This window comes from Oenanthe melanoleuca, chromosome 9, assembly GCF_029582105.1.
Source record: "Oenanthe melanoleuca isolate GR-GAL-2019-014 chromosome 9, OMel1.0, whole genome shotgun sequence".
Lineage (NCBI taxonomy): Eukaryota > Metazoa > Chordata > Aves > Passeriformes > Muscicapidae > Oenanthe > Oenanthe melanoleuca.
In genome coordinates this window covers 1,492,073-1,520,025 of record NC_079343.1, presented here as the reverse complement: position 1 = coordinate 1,520,025, position 27,953 = coordinate 1,492,073, and the positions used below count along the sequence as shown (strand labels likewise).

The following is a 27,953-nucleotide window of genomic DNA, read 5'->3' as shown; positions in this document are numbered from 1 at the left end:
TCCAAATACATTCTGTGTCTTTTCTGTAGTTGCACTTACTATTTTTCACAAAACTGAATTTAGCTGTTGGTGTTGTCAGTAGTTCTAATGAAAATTTTTATAGCCAGTTACCAGGAGGCTATTAGCTGTGTTTTTGTGTCAAAAAGTAGGTGTAATGGTTCAGAGCAAATGAGCTGCAAAAATTACCCCCTTAAAAAAACCCTAGAGAGAAGATATTTGAGAAGCTATTTTGATGTTGCTCACGGAGAAAGAGATTCTTTATCTCTGGTTTGGGGAGGAGGATCAAGGAAGTTCAGTTCATCTTGAGCAAGATGGATTTGAAATGGAAATACTGGTCTGCAGTACCTGGGGAAAGTAGTGAGAAAGTTGGTAGGTGTGGGAGAAGGATCCTGCTGGGGCATTGCTGGGATGAGGCTGTGGCTGGTGAGAGCTCCTGCTTGAGCTCTGGCTTTGAGGGTTAGTTGTGATGCCTTGGGTTTTAGCTTTTATATTTTTCAGACTCTCTGCTCCTTGGTGTGTAACTGAGACTTCATGTTAGGTGTTAGTAAGTTCTCTTTAGGGGGTAGTTAGACAAAACAATCCCTTCCCAGCTTGAGACTCAAGGACAGCTGGTACCCAAAAAGTTAACAGCCAAGGGAAAGGGGGCAAGCCAGAGGATTGAGACTTCATAGCCTGGGGATGTGGTTGGACAATTGTAGATGAACCAAAACTGATAAAAGTGTAAAACTTGTGACCAGAATCCATCTTGGGTTAGACTTGGGTGTGGCCCCAGCCAGGCTCTTGTACTGCCCAAGGTGCATCCTTCCAATAAATACTGATTTTATTCCTTTTGCTCTGCTTAGTCTCTGTTCCAGGTCAGCCTTTCCAGGCATCAGCTGTGTCCTTGTTGCTGCATTGTATCCTGGAGACGCGTGGGAGACAAAGTCCTACTTCAGCTTGCCTTGCAACAGGTGAGTGTCTCTGTTCCTGGGAAGTGTGATAGCAGGGAATTTCCTCTCTTGGGTATCCTGATAATGTCCTGATAATTTGGTCTGTGTTTCCCCAGGCCTGTTGCCAGCCTGGTAATCAGTGACTGAATTTTCCATTCTTACCCTGTTCTGGGTAGCAGAGGTTGAGGTCTGGCAGCAGTGATCACATCAATCTCTGATCCCTGACTAAGGCACTGCCCAAGTGCCTTTGCTGCTCTGTGTTCCTGGTCCCTGAGCCTCCCTTCTTCAGAAGGGATAGTGTTGGTTTCTTGCTCTTCTGTGGTGCTGCTGAAGTTACAGTATTTGCACAGAGCCAGTTCTTCTGAGATGGTCATTCTTCTGTTTAAGCACAGGCTCCCAGCTTACAGAATTAAAAATACAGAATTGCCAGTGGTCTGCAGTAGCCCTTGACTTGTCCTAGAATTTGCTTTAATAAGAGAGTGGATCTTTAATGAAAGTGAAAGGCTTCTATATTTTCTCTGGAAATACAAAAGGAATTGCAAAGCCAGACTCTCAGAAGGCAGGATAGCTTTTAAGTTATACAGCCCAAATCTGACCTCTGAGCACTGCAGGTTCTGATTGTGTGGTTCCACAGCTGCTGCTTGGCCTGATGCTGCCTTGCTCATTGTGCATAATCAATCTGCATTTGTGGTTGTTTAGTGGGGTTTTCATTTTCCTCCTTGCAGCTCTGAGGTTGTGCTTTACTTGTGCACTTAAGCCCTGCCCCAAGGTCAGAAACACAAGTTGTCCAATAGGCTCCTCTGTGGTGCTGCTCGTAAACGTCTGAGCAGCTGCAGTTCATGGTGTGTTTGTGGGAAAGCAGCTCTGTAAATGGGGAGCTGAGGCATGCACAGGGTGCTCAGCCAATTCTGGGTGCTCTTCTGGGAAGCTGCCAGGAATTCTCTCCTTTTGGTTTCTGATGTCTGGGAAATGGAGTTCTGTGGCTGAGAGCACGGCCCATGTGCAGACCTGATCGTGGGTTTGTCCTTCTGCAAGGGTCTGGCAACAAAGGATGTGAGAAGTTTATTTTAAGCTTTGTTAGATTTCATAGCAGCTGTAAAAGAAGCAAGGCAGGAATCACTTTTTTTGTCAACTTTGCTGAGACTTTATTTGGCTCTTGTGCCTTATTTCCTACACCTTAAAAAAAAAAAAAAAAAAAGCTGGAAAAAACCTACCCAGGTAGAGTGTTATTTCATCTCATTCAGTGAGTGCTTCTGCTGTGAAAGAAGTATGCTGTGACAAAATGAGGGGCAGGATTAGGTCTTTTTTGTGTGTGTTTTATGGATAGAGGAGAGGGCTGGGCTGTCCACCATACAGGCTCATCCTGCTTGAATCATCACCAGGCAGTGCTAATGAGATGTTGTCCTCCCTATGGAGCCTCAGTGGGGTGGACAGGCTGTGCAGACAGGATTTGTTGGCTGGTTGACACCAGGGGAACCATGGACTCTGCTGGTGGCCTGAGAGCAGGCATTTGCTCCAGCCATTGCTTCTCTGCAGGCTTGTTCCCAGCCTACCTTTCCAGTCCCTGCCTTAGTGGTCTTCATGGACCAGTCCTGCTCTGAAGCTCTGCAGTGTCTCATTCCACTTCTTGTCTGAGATGTTGTCTGGGTTTCACATCCCGTTCCCCTGTGTCTGATAGACCTGCTCCATCCTGGCTTCTTTATTCCTCACATCTTCTTGTGTGACCAATGTGACCAGAGAGTGCAGCTGTCCCTGCAGTGGTGGCATTGTTCGTGTCCCTGCTCCCCAGCCAGTGTCTGTGCCCTCCCAGCCATGCTGGCCCTGCTCTGAGCCTCTGTGTGTGGGGCTTGGGAGCATTCCTGGCTGGTGCTCTGCTCTGCAGAGGCTTTAATGATTTTCCATTTAACTGTGATTAACCTGACAATCAGGGCTTTGCTTATTGCATTCTGGGAGAGTTGTGGTGGCAAGATTTCTAACTTTGGGATGAATCAGCATTAACAATTAGGCAATAAACAAATACCATTTCTTTTACAAGAGGCAGACACCAGGATGTTTTCCTCTGCCAAAGCGTTTATCAGGCTATTGGTTATGCTGTAGCTGGTAAGGTGGGAAGGAGCAATAGTTCCTCACTCATAGAAAAAATTAAGTCATGAGTCTCCATTGGCTGCCAGTGGGAGGGATGCTGAATGACAGAGGGGGCTGTTGCCTCCTCCTCCTCCTGGTCCCACAGTCTGGTGATTGTTACTGGCTGTTAGTGCACAAGCCTGTCACACTGGAGCCTGGCTGTTACTACAGTGTGTTAAATCCCTTCAGACAGACAAACTCTCCTGGGCTGGTACTTAATTTACAGCACTCTCCAGGATCTTTCCATATAGATCTTCTGACTTAGAAGGGAAGAAGAAATAAAGATAAATTAATGGAAACTTTTATATTGTTCTGAATTAGGGGGTAATTTTTGGCCCCTACTTAACCTTGCCATCTTTCAAGCTATTGTCTCTTTTAGTAATTATCTGCTTGTATTCCTGATGGTGAAACTTGCCATGTAGAAATGTTGTGTTGATGCATTTCTCAAATTCTGGTTTGACCAGAAGGCAAGGAGGCCTGAGCACTCTAGTGCTCATGGCTTTCAGAGCAAGTGCTGAGGGTTCAAGCTCTGCCAAGGGACACTGCCCACCCTGCAGCTGGTGGCTTTCAGCACCCAGCCTAGGCTCTGTGCACACCTGGAAGGTGCTGGGCTGTCAGAGGTGCTCCTGAGCAGGCACTCTTGCTGTCCTGCTTTGCTGGGGGGCAGGTGTCCTCTTGCTCCTTTTGCCTCCCAGGGGTGCTGGTGAATATTTTTAAGCATTTTGCCCTGCTAGCAGGAAGAAGTGGGTAGATGGCTGGGAAGCTCCCTTGGCCCCAGCCTGGCTGCTGTGCTTCTTCTTACAGCTCTGTGGCTGCCCAGGCTCTGCCACAGCAGAAGTTGCATTGCCTCTGGTGGCATCTCTGAGCTCACTTTCCAGTCATGTATAAAGGCAGGCTTCAGCAGGGAGCAGGTAGCCAGGGGGCCTTGTTGTGTGTTTTTTAAAACTGCTGCCCCTGAAGAAGGGCTGCCTGGCTGGACAACCAGTGTGCTGGCCTTGTTCAATTATCTGTGCTTCTCTGCATCCCTTTTATCTCCTGTTTGCAACATTTTTCTCACTTAAATGCACCCTTTCTGCAGGCCACAAAGGCTGGTGTGAGCACAGCCTGCAGCAAGGGGATCCTGCTGAGTTTGCAGGCTGGGGACTTCCTAGCCTTGCATATAAAAGTGCTGGGACTCTGGCTCACCATTACTCATCCAGCCTTCCTGGTCTGCCTTAAAGCAGTCCTGGGGGTGTGCCTGTGCAAATTTCCTCACTTGCTGTGGTGATTGACCCCTTGCACTGTGAGGTGCTTCTCAAAGATGCAGCTCTGCTGAGGTACTGCTGCAGGCTGGCAGACACTGACAATGTTATTTTTCAGCAGGTAGCTGTTTCTGGTTTTTCCCTTTTGACCTAACCCTCAAGTATCATTCTAGTTTCACTGTCTCTCAACCAGCAGGAAACTTCACAGCCTGTGCTGGTGGGACCTTAGTGCTTGAGGTAGGGCATTGTGTGTCAGTATGTCTCTGCATGGGCAGCACCCCTCTTTTTAATATCTTCCTCCTTTCTTGTTTTTTACCTTTCTTTTTTCCTGTGTTCCTCCTTTTCTTCATCACACAAAATGTATAAAGCCTAAGCTTATCTTTTTCCCAGTGCTTTGCCTTTCCTGCTGTGGTGTGCTGCTGTGGGTTAGGGTCCTTTGGATGGCTCAAGCTGGCAGTAATTTGGGATATGGACCTATTGGGACCTGTTACTAAACTGTGAGTGCTTGAGTTCCCTACTGAGAGCAGAAAGCTGAGCTGCTGGGCTCGAGGTGCAGCATATGCCAGGCCATGCACATACACTGGAAACTTGCCCAGGGCAGGATAATTAAGGGAGGCAGTGTTTCCTCAAGCAGACTGTGTGCTCTTGCTTGCTAAACAGTCTTGTGATTAATATCTTATTTAGGAGGATTTTAAGACATGTGCTTACACCAAGTTTCTTTTAGAAGTAGGGGAGAGGTTAGAAATATAAACTCTGTAAAGGCCCTTCTGTATTTCTGGCAAGGTTCACCAGGTGATTGCAGTGCATCACTGCTCTTGTGTCAGAGTAGGCAGTAAGTTTTGCTGTGGCTGGCTCAGTGGGAGAGGGATCCTTGAAGGGCTTTGCACATGTTTTTGTACAGGCTGCATTCCTAAGATCTCCTTAGGGACCCATAGCTCCAGCACTGAGGGTGAGTTCTGCCCTGATGTCAGCATTACCAGCTCGCCCTGGCTCCTGGTGTTAGACTGGTGACTTCTGCAGCCAGCAGGTGTTCACCAGCAGACTTTGCCTTCAAAACAAGGCTCTGTGTGGTGTTTTACTCAAGTAGTGTTTCAAGGTGTCAGCAGCTAGATTGCTGGCCTTATTCAGGACATGTGGCATGGACACAGCACCCATATGCATGCTCTGGGTGTTTCTGTGCCACTGCTGATTTGCTGTGTGCTCTTGGCTGGTGGTTATAGTCTCCTGTCCAGTGGTTTCTGATCAATCTGATGTAGCTGTCTAACACCTTCACTCTAATTTTTTTCCTAGGCTAGAGAACTCAATTTAGAGGGACATGGGAGCATGAAGAATTGCACGGAGGGCACGGATGTGCTGCCCCTGGTGGAATCTCCTACAGCTCTTACCTGGCACTCTGCTGCTGCCTGGAAGGGATTGACAGGAACATCTGTGGACAGCAAAGGAACCTGGAAATGAAGGTGATGACCATGGCTCTTCCTCTCTTTTTTTTTTTTTTTTTTTTTTTTTCCCCTGCCTCTTTTTTCACTTCCACATGTCTGCAGCAAGGGCAGGGCTGCTGTTGGCGTGACAAGGCCATGTACATTGAGGCACTGCTGTTTGTACTGAGGCTGTCTTGTGTTACATGCAGGGTTGGGAGGGTTCCTGATGTTCCTTTTGCAACTATCCTATATTTCTTTTGTAAAGCAAAATAGAACATTTATTCTGCCTCTTGTGGGAGCCCTTGTAGAAGCTGATGTATAATGACTGTGCACCAGAGATAAGTCTGATATCCATGTTTATTCTGACTTGCATAAAATGAATATGAGATGTCTACTGGGGCTCATTTTGGTAAAGCTTTCCATAGAAACCCTTTGGGGACATTGCCTTTGGCTCTAGGTTGGAGTAATTAGCTGCCTACTTACACAAGCTGACCTCTGCTGATCATGCCTGAAGTCTTCTGTTGTCAGTGCCACTACTTTTCCTATCACTCTTCCCCACTGGCATCCTGCTCCTTATCACAGCACAGCTGCTGCCCTCAAGGATGACAAACATCATGTGAGCAGTTGCAGTGACTGTTGCTGGGACCTCCCTTTTTCTCTCGTGCATGGAAAAGCTGACTTGCTAGGAAGCACTTTTAGAGACAACTGCAAATGTATGTCTTGGGTTTATTCTTCTTTTTGGGTGTGAAGAAGGTTTGGGAGGATGTCATTGTATAGCTGCTTCTCTAAATATCTGACTTGCTGGCATCAAGACAGCTAGCTGTTGCTCCTTACTTCCTCTTCTGTTGGAAACATGCTAATGTCCTCTCCTCCACTTAAAACCTGATCTTTAATGTGGAAAATGCACAACCCTTTCTTACTTTCTGGCTGAGCAACACTTCTCTCCCCCAGTGTTATGTTACCTTTAGCATTGCAAACTGTAACACTTGGGCAAGGGTGGTGGAGTTCCAGCAGCCTGCTTGCCTAGGGCCTCCTGGACTTCTAGCCCCAAAGAGGGCAGAGAGCAGCCAAAATCTGCACAGAGGTCAAGACAGAGCAGTATGGAACCTGGGGGGCATGGGCAGGAGTGGGAATGCTCTGCTGGAGGTAGGTGAGTGGAAAACATAAAAAAAAGAATAGCTCATTGCCTTGAGCATCTCTGGCAGCTGCTCTTTTCACAGGGAAAGAAGAAAACTAAGCTGGAGACAGTTTAATTTCTGTTTAGGTGGGATTTGGGTGGAGAATAAAGGATTAAAGAAGCAGGTCAGGCAATCCTCTGCTGCAAAACTTCTTGTTTTGGTTGTTGTACAGAAACAAAGAGTTTTTTAGTTCTGTTTTTCTTCCTTGTTCCTCTGTGGAAGTGCTGTGCTCGCTGGACAGATGTACTTGGGGTGTGGTGCCAGGTGAGATGCTGAGGTGGCTGGTTCCCCTGTGGACATGGGAGCCATCCTCTCTGAGGCTGTGGCAGCAAGGGCACGTGCACAGCACAGATAGGCAGCAGGTTTTATTATTTTATAACATGGGGTGGGTGTGGAGTGGCAATTATTTTAGGTTCTGTGGATGTGGCTCAGCAATTTCAAATGTGGTTAGAAGTGTGTTTTTAAAAATTGAGGTGAACTCCTTAAAGTCTGCACCTGGGTAACAGCCATTAATTTTCAAGTGTGATATAGCTCCCCTCTCCCTGGACTACTGGCCTTGATTGTCTGTCTTTGGGATAACTGAAACTCAAAGCCAAGCTGACCTTTTAAGCTCAGATATACTTTTTTTTTGTGGAGATATTCCTTTTCTTAATGAGCATTGGTAGCACTGAAGAGTCGCCTTCTGTTTGTGCCAGAACAAAATCTTGAGCCTGTTTTGAAATGTTGAGAATTCTTCCTGTCAGTCAAACCCAGCCCTCTGTCACTAAGTCTGGTTTCAGAGTAGGTAGGCCTGGTTAGGCCTGGCTTACAAGATGGCAAGGCTGCTGGAGGAGACAGATACTTGAAAACCAACTAAGTGATATATTGGTCTGTAATATCTGTATCTCTGTCTACCCTCTTCACAGCAGTTACATTGTTTTACATGTTAATATCTGAAGTGGAAAAGGGATTTTCCTCTGAAATAGGGAAGTAAAACCAAAAATAGGCACACACACCCCCCTTCATGCCCCAGTGCTCCCTTGGGGTGTGTGGGAGCCTCTGATCCCCTCCTGCTTTGGAAAGGGGCAGAGCCTGCCTGTTGGAGCAGAGGGTTTGTTGTGTGTTGGGCAGAGAGGGTCAGAGGCAGAGGAGAGGATAGGGATGTGCTTTGATGTGTTGGGTCCAGGTTTAGGAGTGGCTTTCCAAGGTGAGTGTCCAAGCAAGTGGACACCAGCAGCAAAGCCTTCAACCACGGACTGAAATAGTTTCCCTTCAGGATAATGGGATGATGCACATGGGATGGTGTTGTGTAAGGTTAACAGTGCAATTAATTCTACCTGTGCTGAAGTGCAGTGTGAGCCCATCTGCTTGTTTTGGCTGCAGTTCTGTGTGTGCCTCAGGAGAGTCCCACCAGTGCTGTCAGTTTGGGCAGCTCTGTCAGGAGCTGGGTGTTGGTGGATGTGGCTCTGTGAGCTCTCTCCACACTGGTGGCTGCTCTGTCTCTGTGTACTCATGCCCTCTCCTCTCTCTGAGGTCTGTGCTGTGGCAGGTGACACTGGGGGAGCCAGCACCTCCACATGAGTGTGTGGGGAATTTCTGCTCTGCTCCCCTACTCTCATGCAAATGATTTTGCATCTCTTTGGGCCATAATCTGTCGATCTCCAAAAGACTTCTGATATGCAGTCAGCTTTTAAAGACCTCCCAAAAATGGCATGGGAGGTTTGCTGTAAGTTTCTGAAGCACTGGTGCTTCCCCTGTTTGAGATGCCTCCAGATCATGAATGCTGTACAGAGATCCAGACAAGATAAAGAACCTATGAACTGGGGCTGGCTTGCAATTTTTAGCCTTGTACTTTGGGGAAAATTGCTTCATTGGCTTAAATTGCTGTTCTAGCAGACTTCAGAAAACATTTATCAGATTGATGCATTTTAACTAGTGATTTCTATATTTGTTACTTTGGAGTGAGGAATAAAAATTCAGAGCTAAAACCATGTAATTTGCCTTGACAACATACAACTCTGGCCTATATGCATGTTGGACAGCTTATGAAAAAGCTTTTATTTCTGAAATGTCACTGTGTTATGAATGCATTATTTCTTAACTCAAAAATAGATGAGGCTATGTGTATAAATATGTAAGCATGTGTATTTGTTATGGATCTGAGAGTACATGTTTCATTGGAACAGAACCATTTCAGCTGAATTGGCCTGATTCTCCAAAAATAATTAGAAAAAAGCCCCAAACAAAAAAACCCAAAAACAAACAAAAAAAGCACAAAAAAAAAAAAACCACAGAAAGAAAATGCAAATTAAAAAAAAAATATTCAAAATCCTAGAATAGTTTAAGACAACTTTGCTAGGCTGCACTGCTGTTTTTCTTTGCTTTAATATTAAAAGTGCTGTGGCTCTTCTACATGAGAGGAATTATTCTAACCAGCATATCCAGGGCTTGAGGATTCTCTGCCAGTCTAGCCTCAGGGGATACTGGTATGACAGCATGAGGAAGGGAAAAAAAAAAAAAGTGTGCCTTTTGTCGGAGATAACCAGGACTTTTTACCTCCAGGTGCCTGTGCAAGTTTAAAATACAGTATGGTAGTAGCCAAGTTCCCATCCTTGGGGGAGTTTGTGGAGAGGAAAGTGAGGTACCTTGCTGTTAAGGATCCTTCTGGCAGGAAAAGGAAGGAAGGGGGAGATGAAGGATCACATAAGATCAGCTCCTGTGAGGCTATGGTGGCATTCCCATCTGCAGTGCTTAAAAATTTGTCCCTTATTCACTTGGAGTGAAGGTAGGGAGATCTGTTTAAATAAAATGAGTGAGTAACTGTTAACCTACAACTTGGTCGGAGGCAGATCAAAAGTCAGCTTTGTTTAATGTTCAGTGAACTTTAAGCCCAGTGCTTTCCCACTCTGAGCTTGGATTGGATGTTGAACAGCAAGAGGAAATGGCCTTGTGCTGGAGGGGGCATCAGATCCTCTCCCAGTCTGGAACACTGTGGGATGTTGTGGCACTGAGTGAGGTCACTGCTGTTGGAAACACCCTGCTCTAAAGCAGTTAGGCATGGTGTCCTCCATGGGAGTCACCCCAGCACTGTCACCCCTGGCAGCCACCACCAGCATGTGGAACATCTCTGCTGGATTTCTGCAGGCTCTTTGTCTGCACAGGGGCACATCCATTCCAGGCATGACAGGTGCCTGACTTCTGTGTCTGGGGAGAGCTCCATTTATGAAGGAGGAAGTCTGATGTCTCTGTGGCCAGGTGGCACTGGGTGCCAGAAGGAGCTGTGTGTGCTTGTGAGCAGGAGTCCAGCCCTTGGCAATAACATCCTCCTCCTGTTCCTCCATGTATCATCCCTCCTCTCATATCACATCCATCCTTCCAGCTAAGGGCTGGCTGGTTGTAGGAGAAGATGAGAACCTTTCATTGCTCTGGGAGGCTCAGAGAGCTTTTATAAGTCTTATAGCCCCTTTCTAACACTGCAGAAATGTGTTGTACTAAAGGCAGTATGAGAGTCAGTATTGAACGGAGAAGACACAAAAAATGTCTGGTGCCTTCTTTACTGCTTTAGGGAGTAACTTTAGTTTTTGTTGGAATTATCTGTCTGGATCTCTTAAAGTCCTGTGTACATGAAATGTCTTAAATACCAGAGGGCAGAAAGCTGCCTGCTTCAGGGAGTGGGAGTGTGGTTCAGATCCATCTCCCTGTCATCTGCAAGCTCTGCTGCCAGACTTGGTTCTGAAGTGCTGACTGTGGGAAGTGAGTGGTATGTTTGGGAGCAGGAGCTGGGTAGTGCTTTCCAGGCTTTACACCTGGTTTTCTGATGGTGAAGAAAGCAGGCTAAAAACACTGGGAGGAGGTGATAGATGACATTAAAGTGGCCTTTATTGCCTCCTTGGCCTCTCAGAACCACAGTAAGCTTTACGTCTGTTTAAAGCATGGTGTTTTCCTCCCTTCAGTAACTGTGTAGACTTATGTTTTACATCAATTCATGCCATGCCCATAGCAACAGTGATCCATCACTGGGATGCTGTCAGGGTGTGTAAGTGGGGAAGAGAAAGGGAATCCTTTGGCTGTGGTGTACATGGCACCATGGAGCTGCAGATTGGTTATGTGCTCTGTTTGGGTGCTTACAGCTGGAGGTGGTGCTAGGCTTTGCCAGTCCTCCTTCCCACCAAAGAGGGGGTGTTGCACATCAGAGAGGCACCTGCTTGTTTCTGCTAAGTGTTCTCCATGCTGGATCCTTAAGCAGAGGACATCATCTTGGGTTTGGGTAGGAGGCAATGCTGAACCTACTTTACTTTCCTAAGCATCTGGGAGGATGCTGAGGGAAGAAAACAGCGAGGAGGATTCAAATGCAGGCTTTCTTAGGAAGGTTGCATGAGTGCTCTCTGTTCTTCTAAATATGTACATGAAACTTTGAGGGTGGAGGAGTGTCTTAGGCTCTTTAAATGGCTTTCAGTATGTCTATACATTGATATTACCTATGATTTATAAAACTGAATTGTATTTAGGCAAGGTTGCTTCCCTGGCAATATTTCTGTGGGCTTATTGACAATAGATATATTTGAAATGCTGATACAGGGGCATAGTGTTCCCAGAGAAAGGTGTTTGAAAAACAGGGCAACACTTGCTGTTACTACTGAAGTTCAGCTGTGCCAAGAGCTCGCTGTGTGAGGATGTGACTTGATGTGCTTTGGCAAAAGCTACTGCGGATACTCAGACTTTTGAGAACCTGGCTGCTGATATGACAACGAACGATATCCAGGATCTTGGGGTGCATTGACTCCTGTGTATCTGCTGCAGCCTGACCTGAGCTTGGACCTGGGCTTTGTCAACAGCTTGTGTTGAGTTATACCTGCCTTTCCTCTGCTTGTTTCACTCTCAGTTTAACCAGTGGAAATGGTGATGCATGGTAGAATTGGTATCAATCAAGCTTTCCTATTGCTGTGGTTATGGAGACCAAAGTCAAGTGGTTTTGATTTGTGGAAGAACATCTGATTATCGTAACTGTTTTTTGTTCCTGCCTCCTTCCTTATCAGAGACAAAATAATTAACTCTAGTTTTGAAGTTCCTATTTGTCCTCCATGCCTCAAGTTCCTTGCATAGAAAGGAACTACTTTGATTTTTGCTGGATAAATAATTGAAGTGCTTGTTACATAATTGTTTTTACAATTTCTCTGGTAGTTATTTCCTTTGCTGGGTTCTAGTGGTTGCCTTTTCTAATGCTCTCTTAATTGCCATCAGGACCTGCCTTTTTTTCACAACCTGATAGTTTTTGATAAACAGTCTTCATGGCTCTATGTGTCTTGGCATTATAAAATACATATTTCTTAGTGAAAACCAGTTTATTTTAAATGTAATGCAGGAAGTGTTTTGCTTAACATAGAGTAGTTTAAGTAGGGCTTTCCGAAGTCTATGCCAGAACTGACACTTTGCTTCTTTCTTCCAGAGAAGCTGGTGTGGTAAGGCACTGCTGTTTGTTGAGTGCCGCCCCTGCCATCCCCAACAGGGGTGAGCTCTGGGTATGTAGAGAAAAAAAAATCTTGGTAGCATTATTGGGCTGAAAAGCAGCATTGGTAGATCCAGACTTGTGCGAGTTTATTTCACTTAGTGAAAGGCTAGGTCTTAGGTTAGACTGAATTAGCGTCTTCTTGGAGCAAGTTGTAAAGAGTTATGCATTGTCCTTGAGACAGAAGGACATTGTCCCCACCTGCAAGGGGCTGGTGTCAGATGTATTCTCCTGAAGGGTAGTGTCTCTGCAGCTGGCACACAGAATTTTATTGTCCTGGGGCCACAGAACACCGATTACGTGTCTTGGCACGCGGTGATGTTTGCAGAGGCATTAAAGTGCTGACCTGCCACATGCTGTTAATTTCAAATAAAGACGCATCCCCCGTTTGTTTTGAAGGATAAACATCATAGAGGAACATATGCTTGGGGGGAATGATTTGAAGGTGTAATTTTCCATGTAAATAGTCACAAATGAGCGATTGCATCCTGGTCTTTAAAGCTGGGCATGATGCCCAAAGTTTTAGCTTTCATATTTTCCAGATTCTGTACTGAATTAGTGTGTAACTCTGAACTTCATATACAATGTTGGCAAGTTCTCCTCACAGCTCAGTCACACAAAACAATCCTTTTCCAGCCCCAGAACCAAGGACACCACTGCAGCTTCAGCCCAAAATGTGCAAACGGTGAATTGAGGAGAGAATCTGGGAGGGTGGGACTGCAGAACCTGGAGCTGGAATTGGACAATGAACTCCAATAAGGAAATGGACCAAAACATAAAAGTGTGGAAACTCCTGACCCAGGGTCCATCTTAGGTGGAGCCAGGGCTGGGCTCTTGCACTGCCCAAGGTGTGTTCTTTGAAAACCTTTTTAATAAATACCTACTTTATTCCTTTTACCTACTTTATTCCACTGTCCAGCCTCTGTTCTAGGTAGCCTCTGAAGGCATCAGGCAGGATAGGGGGATTTTTGCTGTTGGCTTCAGTTGGGAATGGCTGTGATAAAGCTGACTAATGATGAAATCCTCACTTGTAAAGCCCTGACACTGGGGTCTGGGTATGGAAGAAAAAGCATTTTCAGGAGTTGGTGCTGTTCATGCACGTACTTTTCTCCAGCTGAAAGTGGAACTGGCAGTTTTAGAAAGGAAAAGGTTTGTTACTAAGAGGGGTCTCCAGGTATCTTGCTGAGTGAGACCTCCATGGGCATGTGCCCATCAGGAAATGGCTTTTGTGTTGATCTGTGCTGAGAGCTGCCATGGTGGCACCTGGCAGACTGCATCCAAGTGAGAGCGTGCTGCAGGAGAGCAGAGCTGTCCTGGGGCATGCAGACACCCCATGCACATGGGGTCTCTCTCCTCCATTGCTGTAAACAAGGAATATCCAGCAGGTATCTGCTTGTCTGTGGGGTAGGAAGGGGTTTTGTAAGGGAGAAGTGCTGGTCCCACCAGCTGAGGGCTTGGTCCTGTTATGGAGTTCATAAACATGCTGTCCTTCTGAGCAAGTAACCCACCAAAGAGGATGCTAAGCATGGCCCACTACATTCCCTCTTTATATGGCTCAGTATATTTCATAACTGGAATCCATATTATGAGCCACTAAAAGCACCCTCTATAGCAAGACTAAAATGTAAACCTTTAATTAGATGAAGTGCTGATAAATCTGATATCCTGGATTTATGTGGCATCCTGTGGCTCAGAAAGCAGTTTGAACTTATAAATATTATTACTATTATTATTTAGAATACTTTCATGGTAAAACTTGAATATATGTATACCATGGTTAGGGTGCTTGATCCATATAGAATACTGACATAATTTTTATATATAAAAAAGCTGCTGCCCTTAATGAGGGCTGAAGGGAAGGCAGAGTGCTGCTAGGCACAGCCACGCTCCAAAACCAACATGGCACATAGAAAAGAGCAGGAATAAAGGGCTGACACAGTCAGAAACAGAGGCTTCTCACTTATATTAAATTCCAATGTTTGTTGACATGTAAAAGTGAAATGAAACATATGCTTAAACTTTCCCCTGTGCCTCCCCCCAGAATCTGCCTCTCCTGTTCTCCTGGGAAGATTTTTTTTCAACTGTGACAGCAACATATTTTCACTGGCACATGCAGAGATTTTTAATGCAGGCAGGATTAACAGAATGATTTATTTCTTTACAAGTGACCTGTATAGCTCCTCAACCTATCACCTGAAATTTAACCAAGTTTCTCACATAAAATCAAATCTCTATGTAAAATTTCCTCATTCTCTCCTTTCTGTTTCATTCTGTTTGGTGGCATTGGAAACATCTAAATGTTTGGATCAACAGATGTTTTATTTTCACAGCACAATGCTATTTTGGAAAGAAACCAAGAATTGCTAGAAACAAGCCTTCCCTGCTTATATGTTTACAAATCATGATACACACAGTTGAATTAACAGGCTTGAGTAATTAAGATATCAGAGAGATCTGAAACTTGGCTCCAGAGGGACAGACCTTTAGCTTGGAAAATATTTTGTCACCTTTCATCCGCTGTATCCAGCGTGTGGGAAGTGTAGCTTCGTCATTTGCAAAATGGCATGAGCATGGTTTTTTAATTACAATTAGGGGTCTTGATAAATATTTTTTCTTCAGAACAGGAATAGCAAATTTTAAGTTTTGAGGTTACTTTTTGAATCCAAATTTTTCTCATCTTAGGTTTCCTTGAGTTGAACAGAAGAATTCCTGCCCTACATTTCCATGTCTTTTCTCTTTTCCACACATATGGGAGCTCATTCAGCCTCTGGTTTTTAGAGATGCTTTACAGAGGGTATTGGATGGAGGAAAGGGTTAGCATTGAGAATGTACCAAAAAAAGAATAGAAAGGTGTAGTTAAGTATAAAATGTCCATACAGGGCAGGATAAAAACATTCAAAAATACACCAGCAAAATCTGGAACAAAGCTTTCCTACTTTGTGGGCAGGCATGGCATAATTGTGGCTGCAGATGGAAATGCATAAATGAAAATCTGGAAAGAAATGTAAATGCTCTGAGTTTAAATATGAAATAGTTATCTCATTATTTAAAAAAAATATATATTGAGGAGCAACTTGCTAAAGTAAAAGCTTTTGAGCTTCCATCAGAGAGAAAGAAACTGCAGCTGACTGATGTATGAATGGCAGGACCAAGGACAATCGTGGTAGACCAGGTGCCTGTGATCCCTGCATATCCTATAATTCCCAGGGGTTACATCTCTCAAGTCATCAATTAAATTAAATTAAAGGTGGCACTTGACATGGTTGTATTTCAGAGGGACTCTGGTGGGATCCATTGCTTCAGACCAGTAAACATAATAAAATAACACCTGTAGAATATGTAAGATCTAATGAAGTCTCATCATGTGTTTGAAGAAGGGTCATATTTCAAATCTATCTGTGTATTGCCTCTGTTCTCATTTTCAGAAGGTCATGAACAGGGAGAGAAGGAGACCTTGAATTTTCAAGGTTTTGGTGAGATTGCTCACCAGGAACCTCAGGAAAAGCCACTCAAATGTGTCTGTGAGATGAGACAGTTCCTATTGTGGATTAGCAGGTAGGAAAGCAAGGGCTCAGGTTTCACAACATCACAGAAGTCCCTTAGGGATTTTCTGGGATCCCTACTCTTGAATACTGATAAAGGATCCGCAGAGGAGAGGAGGAAGGGCTGAGCTCTGAGCTTGGCTGTCTTTGTCACCAGAGGGGCTGCTGGAACCAGAGGAACCCCTGAGCAGCCACAGAGGGGTCTGGTGGTCCTGGGTGCCCGGGCAGCACAGGGGCAAAGGAAACTCCTGCTAGCAGGACTAAGATAATGATCTCTCAGCTGTATTTTTCCTGCCCTGCACCAGGAGCAGCTAGCATTGCAGGCTGTTTAGAGCTCAGGGCTCCGAAGTGGTCAGGAAGGGAAATAAAGGGAGGAAGTTTCACCAGGAGAACAAACCAGCCCCATTGTTGTGCTGCTGCTGGTCCGTGTGGCGTGAGCGTGTTCGGCGGGGCTGGCCCGTGCGCTGCCTCGAGGGACGGTCACGCCCGGCCCGTGCCTCGGGGAGCTCACCCGGAGCCCCCGGAGAGCAGAAAAGGTGCCAGGAGGAGCTGGAACGAGCAGGACAGAGCCTGGAAAAGCAGAGAGAGGAGGGGCTGTCTGTGTGCAGCTGCAGAGTTCGTTGCCTCGGGCTGTTAGGGAAATGTGAGTGGTTTCAAGAGCCGATTAAACAAATGTGCAGAGGATGGGCATTGGTACAGCTGATGACACAACTTTCGGGAAGCCGTGTGCATTTCCTGGAAGAAACCTATTCATACCTTTGTCCATACTCGTGTGGTTTGTCTGTGCACCGGCTGCCCAGTGCTATAGAAAACAGGTAAGGGCTGTTTGAGATGAGGGTACTTGTTTGCATTTTTAGGGTAAATCTGCTTCGGGAGGTGGAAATCAGGACTGCTGGGTGTTCTCTCCTGTGGCATTGCTGGCTGCAGCTCCCTGGGCAGACAGCAGCCTCTGGGACACCAGAGGAGCAGGCTTGTCACACTGGTGTTATTTTGCTGGTTAAGACCTGAGACAGTGAGATAATTGGACAGTAAAGGTTAAGTACAAGAGTGTGTGGACAACGTAATTCCCTGACTGCCTTGAAGGTATCCCATCTCTCACTTGTCCTCTGCACAGAATTAATTTACCCTCGGAGGACTTGCTGTGTGGGCTTAACCTGCCAGCCAGTGCTGTACCCTACACCTGTGTCAGGTTCTGGGTTTCAAGGAGACAGCTATTTTTAAGTATTTTTCTAGGTTTAGGGAAGTTTTTTTTCCCCTTTCTTTCCTCATAGCTGACACCTTGTGTTTTGTGTATGTGGCAAGCTTCCAACACCTTTGCAGAAGTACCTTTGTGCTGACCACTGCCAGACAGAAGTGCACACAAGTGGCCACTTGTGGGCTATCCTACTTTGCCAGGAAGAGCAGATGCTTTCCTTCTCCACATCAGAGGTTTGATGGCAGAATGCTTGAGAGGGACCCCATCTTAGGGCACTGCTTGTGCCAGTAAAATAAAATCCTGTCATGTGAAGTAGTGATAATTAAGCTGAATTGCAAAGTATCCACAGGGAACAGAAGGTATCTTGAAATGTTGTGGCTCTGCTAAAACATGTTTTCAGAGCCTACTTGCCAGCTTAAAAATCAAAGCAAACTAATGTTGTAATTCAGTATTTGAGGTATAAGAAATTACATCAAGGTATCCTGTAACCTCCTTCCTGCAAACCCCAGTTCCTGTCTTCCTTTCCGGTCCTGTGACCTTCCCCTGTGTCCTTGTACCCACCGGGGGTCGGGTATTCCGGCCCCTGTCCCCTCTGTGTCTTCATCCCATTGGCAGCTAGCCAAGGCCACTCCCATTCCCCTCTCCTGAATACCTGTACCCCAGAGAATCTCGGCCTCTTTCCCGGCCATACCACCGCCCTGGAATAAACTGAGACTGAAAGAGCCTCTCTTTGTATCCTTCTCCATCCATGATGCGATACTTTGTCTAATTTAAGTAATTAGGAAATAGACACAGTATAGCAGCATCAAACTAACTGTTCACATTGCAGCAGTGTGTACAGTCAAAGGTGGGGGTAATTTGTGAAGAAGGTGAGTTTTCCAAGTGCCTTTGAGTGGCCTGGAAAGGAGAGGAGTTGTTGTGACTTGCTGTGCATCACCAGGAGGAATGTCTCAGCAGGAACTTGCAGAGAGCTGTGAAATTGATCCACTGTAATGAACCTGCCACCCATCTGGATGATTCAAGTGTGAGATGCAAAAGCTGATGGCTACTGAGCTATCAGCCTGCTATCACCTCCACCTGGAATCCCCTCAGGAGAGGTTTTTGAAGTCAAAAGCAGGGCAGAGTCCTGCAGAGCCTGGAGCAAAGAGCTCTGCCTTGCAGGGTAGGCTCTGAGCTCCTCTGACAGCACTGAGGCTCTGTCCTCCCTGCACAGAAGCTCTTGGCTGGGTTTTCTGGAAGCCAGACTCTTGTAAATACAGCGTGAATGAAGTCAGGCTGGGCTGTGTGAAGCATGCTCAGAGGGAAGTGGCTCAGAGTTGGGTACTAAGCTGACACTGAGCTCTCTTTTGGTGTTCCTGTGCATTTGGAAAGCATTGCTGTGTGTGTGGTTTGCCAGCAGAGCCCTGACAGTGTGGGGGCTGACTCAGCACTGCTTTCCCCATCAGGAAATGGCTTTGCAGGCAGCTGCCTTCACCTGGTGCTTTCTGCTCTCTGTGGCAGACCCCAGGTGAGTTGTCCCAGTGGGGTCCCAGCTGCAGGAGGCAGCAGGGAGAGTCTGAGACCAGGAGGAGCCATGAACAGCATGGGGAACCTTGAACTTCCTGCTCCCAGAACAGAGCACAGGGGTGTCCTGCATCCCCTCCTGATGCCCCACCTCTCCTGCATCCCCTCCTGGTACCCGACCTCTCCAGACTGCTGTACCTCTCCTGGCCAAAAGGACTTCAGTCTGTCCACCTAGTACACTTGTACTTAATGAAATGAAAATTCATAGAGTCTGTCAAAGCAGGGCAAATAGTCTCAGTAAAGGCTGGAATTACTTGTACTTCTTGGATCTTCTTGTTGTTTAAGAACTGGAGGTACAGAAATATTTGCTTTTTCATTGTGGAGGGCTCTATAAAAAATAATTTTGTTCCTTAATAAAGTTAAGATGTAAGTTGTCAGCATTAAGATGCTTTAATAATTTAGGATTTAGTCCTGCAAAGGATAGTGTTTATAATTTAGTTCATGTGGCATTGTATTGACTCAGACTTCCTGTAAAAGCAAGCTGCTTTCTTGATTTCTCAGCTAATACTGTCAAATCTCCCTTTCTCTTGCTGCATTTCCTTTGCAGAGTGAAACTGTAAAGTCTAAAACACATTTATCTATTTTGTGAAGACTTATGGATTAAGATATATTTTATAAAGCAGCTTTCCATGCATCTTGTTCCAAAAGAGCAGTGAATCTTCTCTGCAAGAGTGCCTGAATTACTCAAGGATAGGCAGCAAGATATTTCCCTAGGAAAAGTTAGTTTTTTCTTTCTTTTCCCCATTCTTTGTGTTAAGCACCAGCATCAGGTTATTTCCTTCACTGTATTATGGGTGTATCTGGTGCTCAGGGTGGGTCTGGTTGCTCTGGTGGGGCCAGAGAGCAGGCAGCCTGAGAGCTGGTGTCTGCTCTAGCTGAGAGCAGATTTCAGACAAAGAAGGAAGATTCCCATTTTGCGTGGGCATTTAGGCATTCAGAATGCTTCTCTGGAGTTAATGTGTTTGCTGCTGTCCTTCCAGCCTGGTAACAGCTTCTATGGGACCACCAGCCTTATCTGAGGCAGTACTTGCTCATCCCTGAACTTTGAGGCTTTTCCTTAATAGGTTTTCTTTTTTCCTCTTTTTTGTTTTTGCAGGTATTTCTTGAACTATTCAGCACATCACAGAGTTGTTGTGTTTTGGGATATCCTGCTTAAGGCCTCGGAGGAAAATCTGCCAACAGCCAAAAATGACTTGAGTTGGAGAGCTTTATCCACAGGTAGTGATTGTAGCTCAGTAACCTCTCAGCAGCCCAGCACTGCAGTGCTTGCTTTCAGCAGGTTACTCAGTGAGGAAGTTGCTGCTTGTGCCTCCCTGGGAATGGCAGTGATCTGCATGTATTTGTCTCCTGAGGAGCCCTGGAGTCTCCATACTGTTCCCATGCCTTTGGACACATCTGGAGCAGCCATGTAGGGAAATGAGCAGTTGCTGCCCTGTCTTCTGTGGTCCTGTGTGCTGCTTGTGCCTCAGTGTACATTTTGTACACCAGCCCCCTAAATGAACCTAATTTGAGCTATGTTTTGGGCAGTCCTCCTGCTGGATTCCCTTTTGTGGCATTGTGGGAGCTGGAGGTATCTGCTGGTGTGAGGCAGTTCAAAGGAGGGCAGGCAGTGCTGTACAACAGTGTCTGCTTTCTCCAGAGGTAACTTACCTGCAGTAATGTTCATCCAAGTGCATTTATGAGCCCAAATATGCCCCAAACCTTACTGGAGCCTAATAAGCTTCCAGCAGGTATTCAGTGAGGTTTGATGTTGAGAGTGCACTCAGCCCATGCAGACTTGCAGCAGTTCCCTGGAAAGTCACCAAAGTACCAGGCTGGTGAAGCTCCTGGTGCTCATGAACTCAGAACTTTTTTTCTTTCTTTTTCTTCCAGTTCTATGCTTTATAATGTTCTTCATTAGTGTTAAAACCTGTGGTCAAGTAAAAACTCATTTCTGGAAGTGCATTTGGGTGTTGACTGTCAGGGGTGGGAGATGAAGCAAAACAAAGTGGAGACTAACCCTGCTTGCTGGTGTGATACTGGCAGTGTTAAATTTGGCTGTCACTTGTGGAAGGGAGTAGAAAAAAAAGGTTTGAGTGGCAGTGGCCTCAGGTCACCATTACATAGCATGTGATGGCTGATAGCCAGCTCAGGTCTTTCTGTTTGAGGTGGTACACTTTAAAATGAGATCTTTAAATAGCCTGAAATGTTAGAATTACCCTAATGTCTCTCTCCCCTCTCACTGCACACAGATCTCCATGACTTTACTTGTGCCTGCAGCCCTGACTGAGCTGTTTCCTTTCCCCAGGGCCAGCTTCCCATGTCCCATCTGGATGCACCGTGCACTATGGTTCACATCAATGTGTTGAAAAAGTTCGTGTGTGTTCTTGTGGTGATACTGGTAGCACTGACAGTTTGCCTGTGGAGAGAAACAAGAAGAAGCTACTATGATCCTTTGAAGACCAGGAATGATGGTTTGCAGGGGCACAGGAGTTTGGAGAAATGGAACCAAGTTAAATCACAAGGCCTTTTCCGTGAAGCAGCCAGTGAACTGGGGCAGGCATCCAAAATGTGGCTTGCTACCCAAAACAAAGGCACCTCTGAAACAGCTGAGAAGTCCAAGAAAGCAGCCTTTGGGAAGGTATGGGATAAGGACAGCTCATCCAGAAATCTCATACCCAGGCTGCAGAAGGTCAGGAAAAACTACCTGGCCATGAACAAGTACAATGTGACTTACAATGGGAAGAGGAGTGCTAAGCTCAGCCCAGAGAAGTTGCTATGCCAGCTGCGGGACAGGGTCAATGTGACCATGATCCAGAGGTCAGATGGTCCTTTTGGTACCCCTGAATGGCAGCAGTACCTGCCAGGGAAAAGCCTCAGTGAAACAGTGGGACACCTGGGTCGCTGTGCTGTCGTGTCCTCAGCAGGCTCTCTGAAATCATCTCGCTTGGGACATGAGATAGGTTGGTATCTTTCTGTTAGCATGGAGTCAAATATCACTGGCTTATAACTTGGGCTGAGTAGAAGTAACCTGCTGTCATGCTTTTACTGATAAACCTCTTGTGATCAAAAGGTCTTTGAAACAAGCTGAAATGTTAAATTTCTGAAGTCAGTAAATATTTCAGCCTAGCTGGAAATGGGATTAATACGTAGCTGTATTCTAGCAAGTCCTTTGGGTTTCATGATCCCATTTGCATCACTAGATGATCACATGGACACTGGATACCAGAGAGGGATGTTGGTTCCTCAAGTGTTCGTTTCTTGAGAGGGCTTGGAGCGGGTTGTATAATGTTTACTGCAGTCAGAAAAAATTTCGTACAGGAAGACATTTTCAGAGAAGAAATTAAAGAAAATGCTAAAGGGGGAAAAAACCCCCTTGGACATAGCCCTGAGCAGTCTGTGTTGAGCAGAGGGCACAGACAATCTTCCAAACTCAGTGATTCTGTAATTCTTGCTCAAGGCTTTCCAAAAGTGGCACTGCTTCATTCTGAGCTGTAAGGCAGCTGGCTGAATTTGAATGGCCCAGAAGACCATCAAAAGACTTAACAAGGATTTATCTCTTTGGACAAAGTTTGATGATGCTTTGCAGTCCCATCTGACCATATTTGCATATATAATGCATAACCTGAGGTTAATGCATTAATTATTAACTGATGAAGCTTTGGTCTTTTATTGTAGATTATAAAGAAGCATGTTTTGATGCCAAAGTGTTCTGTGTCTTTACAAAAGCAGCATGCTGGGAAAACCAGTTCTCCAGTTTTCAACTCGGGGTTTTGTACCAGGCAGAAAATTCTCCAGAGTCTGCAGCTCTCTCAGCTTGCTTCATTATTTGGTGTTTGGAGCTCACTAAGGTTTATGCTTCACTGAAGGAGAATTTTTAAAGTCTCGGAGTTTTCTCTCAAGTGGAAATTGTTTTTAGGCTTTGGTGTATTCATAAGTTGTCAGTTGGATCAGATCCCTTTGGCCTGCACTAAGCTGCAAGCAGCCTTCATCTTCTGAAACTAGGTAGATGGATAGATTTTAATGCAGCAGTCACGGACAGCTTTGGCTAAGCCTTCACAATCATAGTCCCTTGTGGGAGACAGTGTTTAGTTCTGGTTTTTGTCAGAAGTTCTGCCTCAAATTCCTGTGTCCACACGGCAGGTGAGCAGGAGCTAGAGTGAGGCTGAGCAGTTGGAAGTGTGTCAAAATGCTATGAAATATGCAATGAAGAGCAGAATTGCCTCCTGTCACAAATTGCTGGTGGAAGTTGGTTGATGTAATTGTTTCTGCCTCTTAGGAGTGTTTCAAGTGAGATGGCTCAAGACTTGGGAAGCCAGTTCTTACTTTTCCTTCAAGTACTGTATCAGCTTGTTTGGGTGTCTCTTGGAGTTCAGAGCTAAAGAAGTGCACAGAAGTGACCTTCTGTTGAGCAGCCTCCCTAGCTCAGCTGCCTTGTGCCCAGGGTGTCTGTGATAGGCTCCAGCATTGCAGCCAGTGCTTGCTCTTCTGGAAGGAGACCCTCACAGGAGTGGGAGGTGATGTTCTGGAGTGTTGGAATGCAGTCCCTGCACCTCTGGATTGGCTGTGGAAGCAGCCAAGTGGGATGGGCTGTGCTTTGGCTCTGGCACAGACATCAGACAGGCCAGGCCCTTTTGTTGCTCCCACAGACACTCTGTGAGCCCTCCCCACACTGAAGCACTGCTTTATTCCAGATCACAGGAGATGGATGCTGGGGAGGTCATTGTGTAGGGTGCCCAAATGCCATTAACCCCTGCTGGTGTCCCTTCCCTGTGTTTCTCCTGCCTGGGTCACAAACTTTCACCTTTCTGCTCAAGCAATTAACTCTGCTAGTGCTTCTGCAGAGTTTGAGCACCTGCAGCCTTGAGGTGGGCAGGGTGAGTATTAGGGATTCAGGAGCATTCCGTGTATCTCTGAGCTTCTTCCCACTTTTTCCATCCAGGAAATGTCATGGTGGTATTGGAGGAAGTTGTTGAAAAGGTACTAAATCTTACAAGCTTAAAATGAAGTATTTGTGTAAATGAGCACAATGGATTGCTGAGCTATTATTCAATGAAATATTTGTTCTATTAATCATGTTAAGATGTCAAATGAACAATTAGGTCAAGTAAGGGAGGCTGGCAGAGCAGCACAGGGTTGTAAACAATCACCTTTTACTGGGCTCTTGGTATTACTGAAGGTTATAAATTGCCACTGAAAAATCTGATGTGAGAGATACTGAGTGTAGCACGACCACCTGGAGACAGAGCCAGCTGCTCTGCCTGAGTAACTAAACACCCTTTTGATGTTCAGACTTAGGGCATATTAATGGTTGGCTGTCTGGCTGAAGTTATATATGGGGAAAGCATAGCCCTGGCTTGCATTAGTGCAAGGTAGGATGTGGAGCAGGGTCTGTAGTGCTAGCAGCAGAGCCACTTCTCAGCATGGAGACACTTCTTTGCAGAAACATCACCTGTCTTAGTTTTGGCTAGGGCTTTGGAAGGGCACTTAGGAAGCCCCACTTGTCTAGGAGAATAAAATAGAAATCAATTTTTGATCTGCCAGCATTGACTGTTAGAACACTCCCATTTTTCAAAAAAATTGTCTCGTAAAGACCCAGTTCTGGAAGGTGGGTCCTTTTGCCCTGGAACTTGCAAATTCCCACAGACCCTGACTGCAGGTGCTGTGTGTTGCAGTGGGAATGCAGGAAAGATGACCCTGCTTCTCTAACTCAGTCCCTCTGATCACAGGGAAGGTTTCTTACCCAAATGCAGCCCCAAGGCAGGGAGAAGCCAGGGTGACAAGCACAACTGCCCTGCGTGTCCCAGCAGCAGCCTGACTCCAGGATGTTACAGTGCCTGGATGGCTGTGCCAAGGCAGAGGAGGGTGCTGGAGGAGTGCTGTGCTATCTTCAGAGATGATGCCAGCAGAGGAAAATGCAGTGAATCCCAGGGAATGTAAAAAGATGTGTCTGTTGAAGGCACAGCAGTGGGTTTGTTTCTGTGGGAGGCAGGCTGGCAGGCTGAGGTCAGCTTGGCTTTCCACTGTGGTTGGTGTACATATTTCTAGGGCTGGTCAACTTCCAGGCTGGAAGAGAGGATGCTGGCTTTCTACTATTTCCTAGTTTCTTACTTTGCAGCCAGCCATGTGGTAAATTAATTGTGCATTGGTCTATCTCCTGGTAAAGTGTTTAAAGTGTTTGGAAGGAGCAAGAGGGAGAGCAAATGCTGGGGTTGTGCTCTCAACCTGGCCGTGGGTTGTAGCTTTAAAGAGTAGATTGATCATGAAGTTTGAGCCACACCTTCATCCAAAGAATCTGAATTGCTGCTTCTAGATGTTAGGTTGAAAGGCAGGGATTAGTCAGATTCTGTCAGAAGTGCAGGTGAATAAGTCACTTGTTTCTGGTAGCACTCACACCCAGTTACTGGCTCACAGGTTTTCCCTCTGTTTGCCTTTCAGACAGCCACGACGCCGTCTTGAGGTTCAACGGAGCTCCTGTCAGGGGCTTCCAGGATGATGTGGGGCAGAAGACAACAATTCGTCTTGTGAACTCTCAGGTAGGTCTGAGGAGTGTGCACCAAGCAGGCCAAGCATGGCAGAGCTGTCTGGGAGCTGGGAGGAACAGGGCTGTCCATCTGAGTTCTCCTGTCCCTAGCACATAGCTGCAGGATGGGGATGTCTCTCCTTGGAATGGGGACAGTTGGTGAATCTGAGGTGACTGGAGTGACAATGGCATGCATTTGCAAACTTGCAGTAGCCTGCTTGTGATTTACAGCAGGCACAAGGTAATCTGTGTTTTGTCTTTCCTCAAAGGCTCTGTGTGGGCACAGGAAGGCAAGCTCCATGCTGCTGTGCCTTTGGAGGGAGAGGCAAGAGCAGCACCACAGCTCAGGCAGTGCAGGTCTGCAGGGAGAGGTGTGCCAAGAGATGAGTTGTACCTGCCCCAGAGATGGGTGTGAAGAATGGAGAACATTTATTTGGCTTTTAATAAAGGAACAGTGTTTCTTTATTGCCCAGCAATGCTGCAGACTCTGTAGGTAACACATTAACCAGGGCTGCTACATGGCTGAAGGCACTTGACAAAAGCTTTAAAGCTGTAGCCTGTGCACAGCCAGGAGAGGGATGGGCTCTGGTGGTTCCAGGACCTCATTGCAGAGCATGGCAAAAAGTGCCTTTAATGCAAGGCCTTGCTTACAGAGTTAAATCTTCCCTGCTTCTGGGAGCTCTTTGTAGATACCCAGGTGTCCCTTTGCTGATTCCCTTTGGCCAGCAGTAGGCTATGAAGCAAACTCTCCAGGGTTAGAACCACGTGTCAGTGCATTGGCAGAGTCAGTCTGCCACTTGTCCAGCAATAGAGTTAAACCCTTGCTTTTGTAGGTACCTTTCCTCCACAGACCTGTTACCCTTCATGGTTGTCCTCTTTGTAGGGAGAAATCTTCAGCTGTAGACATGCAGAGAAAAGAGGAAATCACAGTGGGATGTGCTGGTGAGAGAATGGAGGAGGACCAGATAGGCCAGGAGTCATTTGGTTAAAAGATCTGGTGCAGCATTGCAGCACCAAGGACAAGAATCTCCTCGCCCCACAAGAGGAGGAGGAAGAGGTTGTAGGCACATGAAGGCTGAGGAACTGACAGAGGGAGAGATGAGTGACTGAAGTGTAGCTTTTGTAATCCTGAACCAAGAAGGGTGTTTAATTTCCTTACCCCAAAGCTAAGATTTGTATGCCTGGAGTTTTCTCACCTCCCCCTGTGTGAGGAGTGCATGGATGCTGCTGTGTAATGAGGTTTAGAGTTTCTCAGAACACCAACAGGAGCTTGACCATCCTCTTCAAATGCAAGAAGACATGGAGTTAATGTGAAACCAGTTTGCCTAGTTCATTTTGTGTGTCTTTTAGAGGATATTCTTGCTTGTGTGGATGCTTTTGCTAACTCTTTCTGCTCTTGGGTCACTCTTCACTTGCTCTTTGCTGTTGCTTGTTACATCTCAATTCCCCTGCATTAAACCCCCAGTCAGAAGGGTCACAGTTTGTCTTTTCTGAACCAGTCTGGTTTGAGCAGACAGATCTGGGTGCTGACTTCTGTGCCCTGTTTGACATCTTTCTTTTTTTTAATCTTTCCCGTCTCTGTGTATTTTTCTGATGTCAAATAGCTGTTAACACTTAAGCAAACTTTCTCTGGAGGATGTGCTCATGGTCAAGCTTACAGTGATAAGAAGAGAAAATATGTGCATGACCTGTGTGCTATCAGTGTTATCTGCACAGGAAGGAGGGCAACTGTGTGGTTGTACAGCTGTGATACAGCTCTCCTCCTACTCTGGACCAAGTGTAGTTACAGCCATGTCATTAGAGTGCTTCTGTTCTCCATGCAGATCAGCCTGCAGTCATGGGTGATGTTCCCTCTGAATGGAGACACCAGCTTGGAAAACTTCAGTTACAGGGAGAGCAATATTGCTGAACAATAGTTTTTAGAGGCTAAAGGTAACTCAAAAGGCAGTGTTGATCTGGCTGCTGACCAGGGAAAATGATGCTTTCCATGTGTGTGGTGCAGGAGTCTCTCATCTGGGGTTTCTAAACTGAGCAGCTCTGACTGCAGTCCCTGTTAACTTCAGACACCATTGGATTGGAAGACCATTGGTTTTCTTACATGTTTTTATTTGCACTTTGAATGGCCCAGTGCTATTCTAGTCTTGGTGACATCATTTAAACCTTCTTGTTAGTGGGGTGGCCTGATCACATTCTCTTTTCAGCTCACTGCAGGAGCTGTGCCTTATCTTGCCTTGCCCAGAGCTCTTACAGGCAACAGGTACTGGACAAGCTGTGATTTGTTCATGTTCTGAGCTGGCTTTTCTTATGTTATAACTGGGAAAAGGAATGGGTTTGGGGCTTGGCTGCTTTTATTTTGATTCTTACTGCTGATCAATCCTCAGTCCACTGCCAAAGTGACGGAAATGAGATCTCCTGAATCTGATCTGTCAAAGCTAGTCTGTATTGAGTAATATCCCTGGCACACATGGCCAGTGGCCAAAAGTTTCTTAATGGTTTTAAGATACTTTTCTGTAATTTGCTGGCCAGTCTCTAGGACATACATGGGGGTTGATAGTTAAACTGTAGAGTGGAGTATCTTGTGCATCTGTGTGCATAGAGAAAGATTAATGGGTTGGTGCTGACAGGAAGGTAAGAAATTTAGAACCTCCAGATCTGAGGATATGCTTGTAGGTCCACAAGCTTGGTCATTGTTCTAAATAATTTATTTAATGTTGCCTCATTTATTTGCTCAGGCCTTGACTGGTTCATCAGTACTGCTGCTTTTTTAATGGCATGT

The 27,953-nt window shown here is 45.9% G+C and overlaps 1 protein-coding gene across 3 annotated transcripts in view; it reads left to right on the top strand.

Moving 5' to 3' along the window:
• The window catches only part of ST6GAL1 (ST6 beta-galactoside alpha-2,6-sialyltransferase 1), a 44,873-nt gene that overhangs the window by 9,927 nt on the left and 6,993 nt on the right, over positions 1 to 27,953 (top strand). For 2 of the 3 annotated variants that reach the window (XM_056498600.1, XM_056498598.1), the window contains exons 2-6: positions 843 to 950; positions 5,585 to 5,751; positions 19,772 to 19,893; positions 20,963 to 21,617; positions 25,093 to 25,190. In XM_056498600.1, coding sequence (XP_056354575.1) covers positions 20,975 to 21,617; positions 25,093 to 25,190 — 741 coding nt within the window. In that variant the 5' untranslated portion in view covers positions 843 to 950; positions 5,585 to 5,751; positions 19,772 to 19,893; positions 20,963 to 20,974. Of the gene's footprint in view, positions 1 to 842; positions 951 to 5,584; positions 5,752 to 12,315; positions 12,389 to 19,771; positions 19,894 to 20,962; positions 21,618 to 25,092; positions 25,191 to 27,953 lie in introns of all 3 variants that reach the window. The other variant, XM_056498601.1, reaches the window with a different exon arrangement.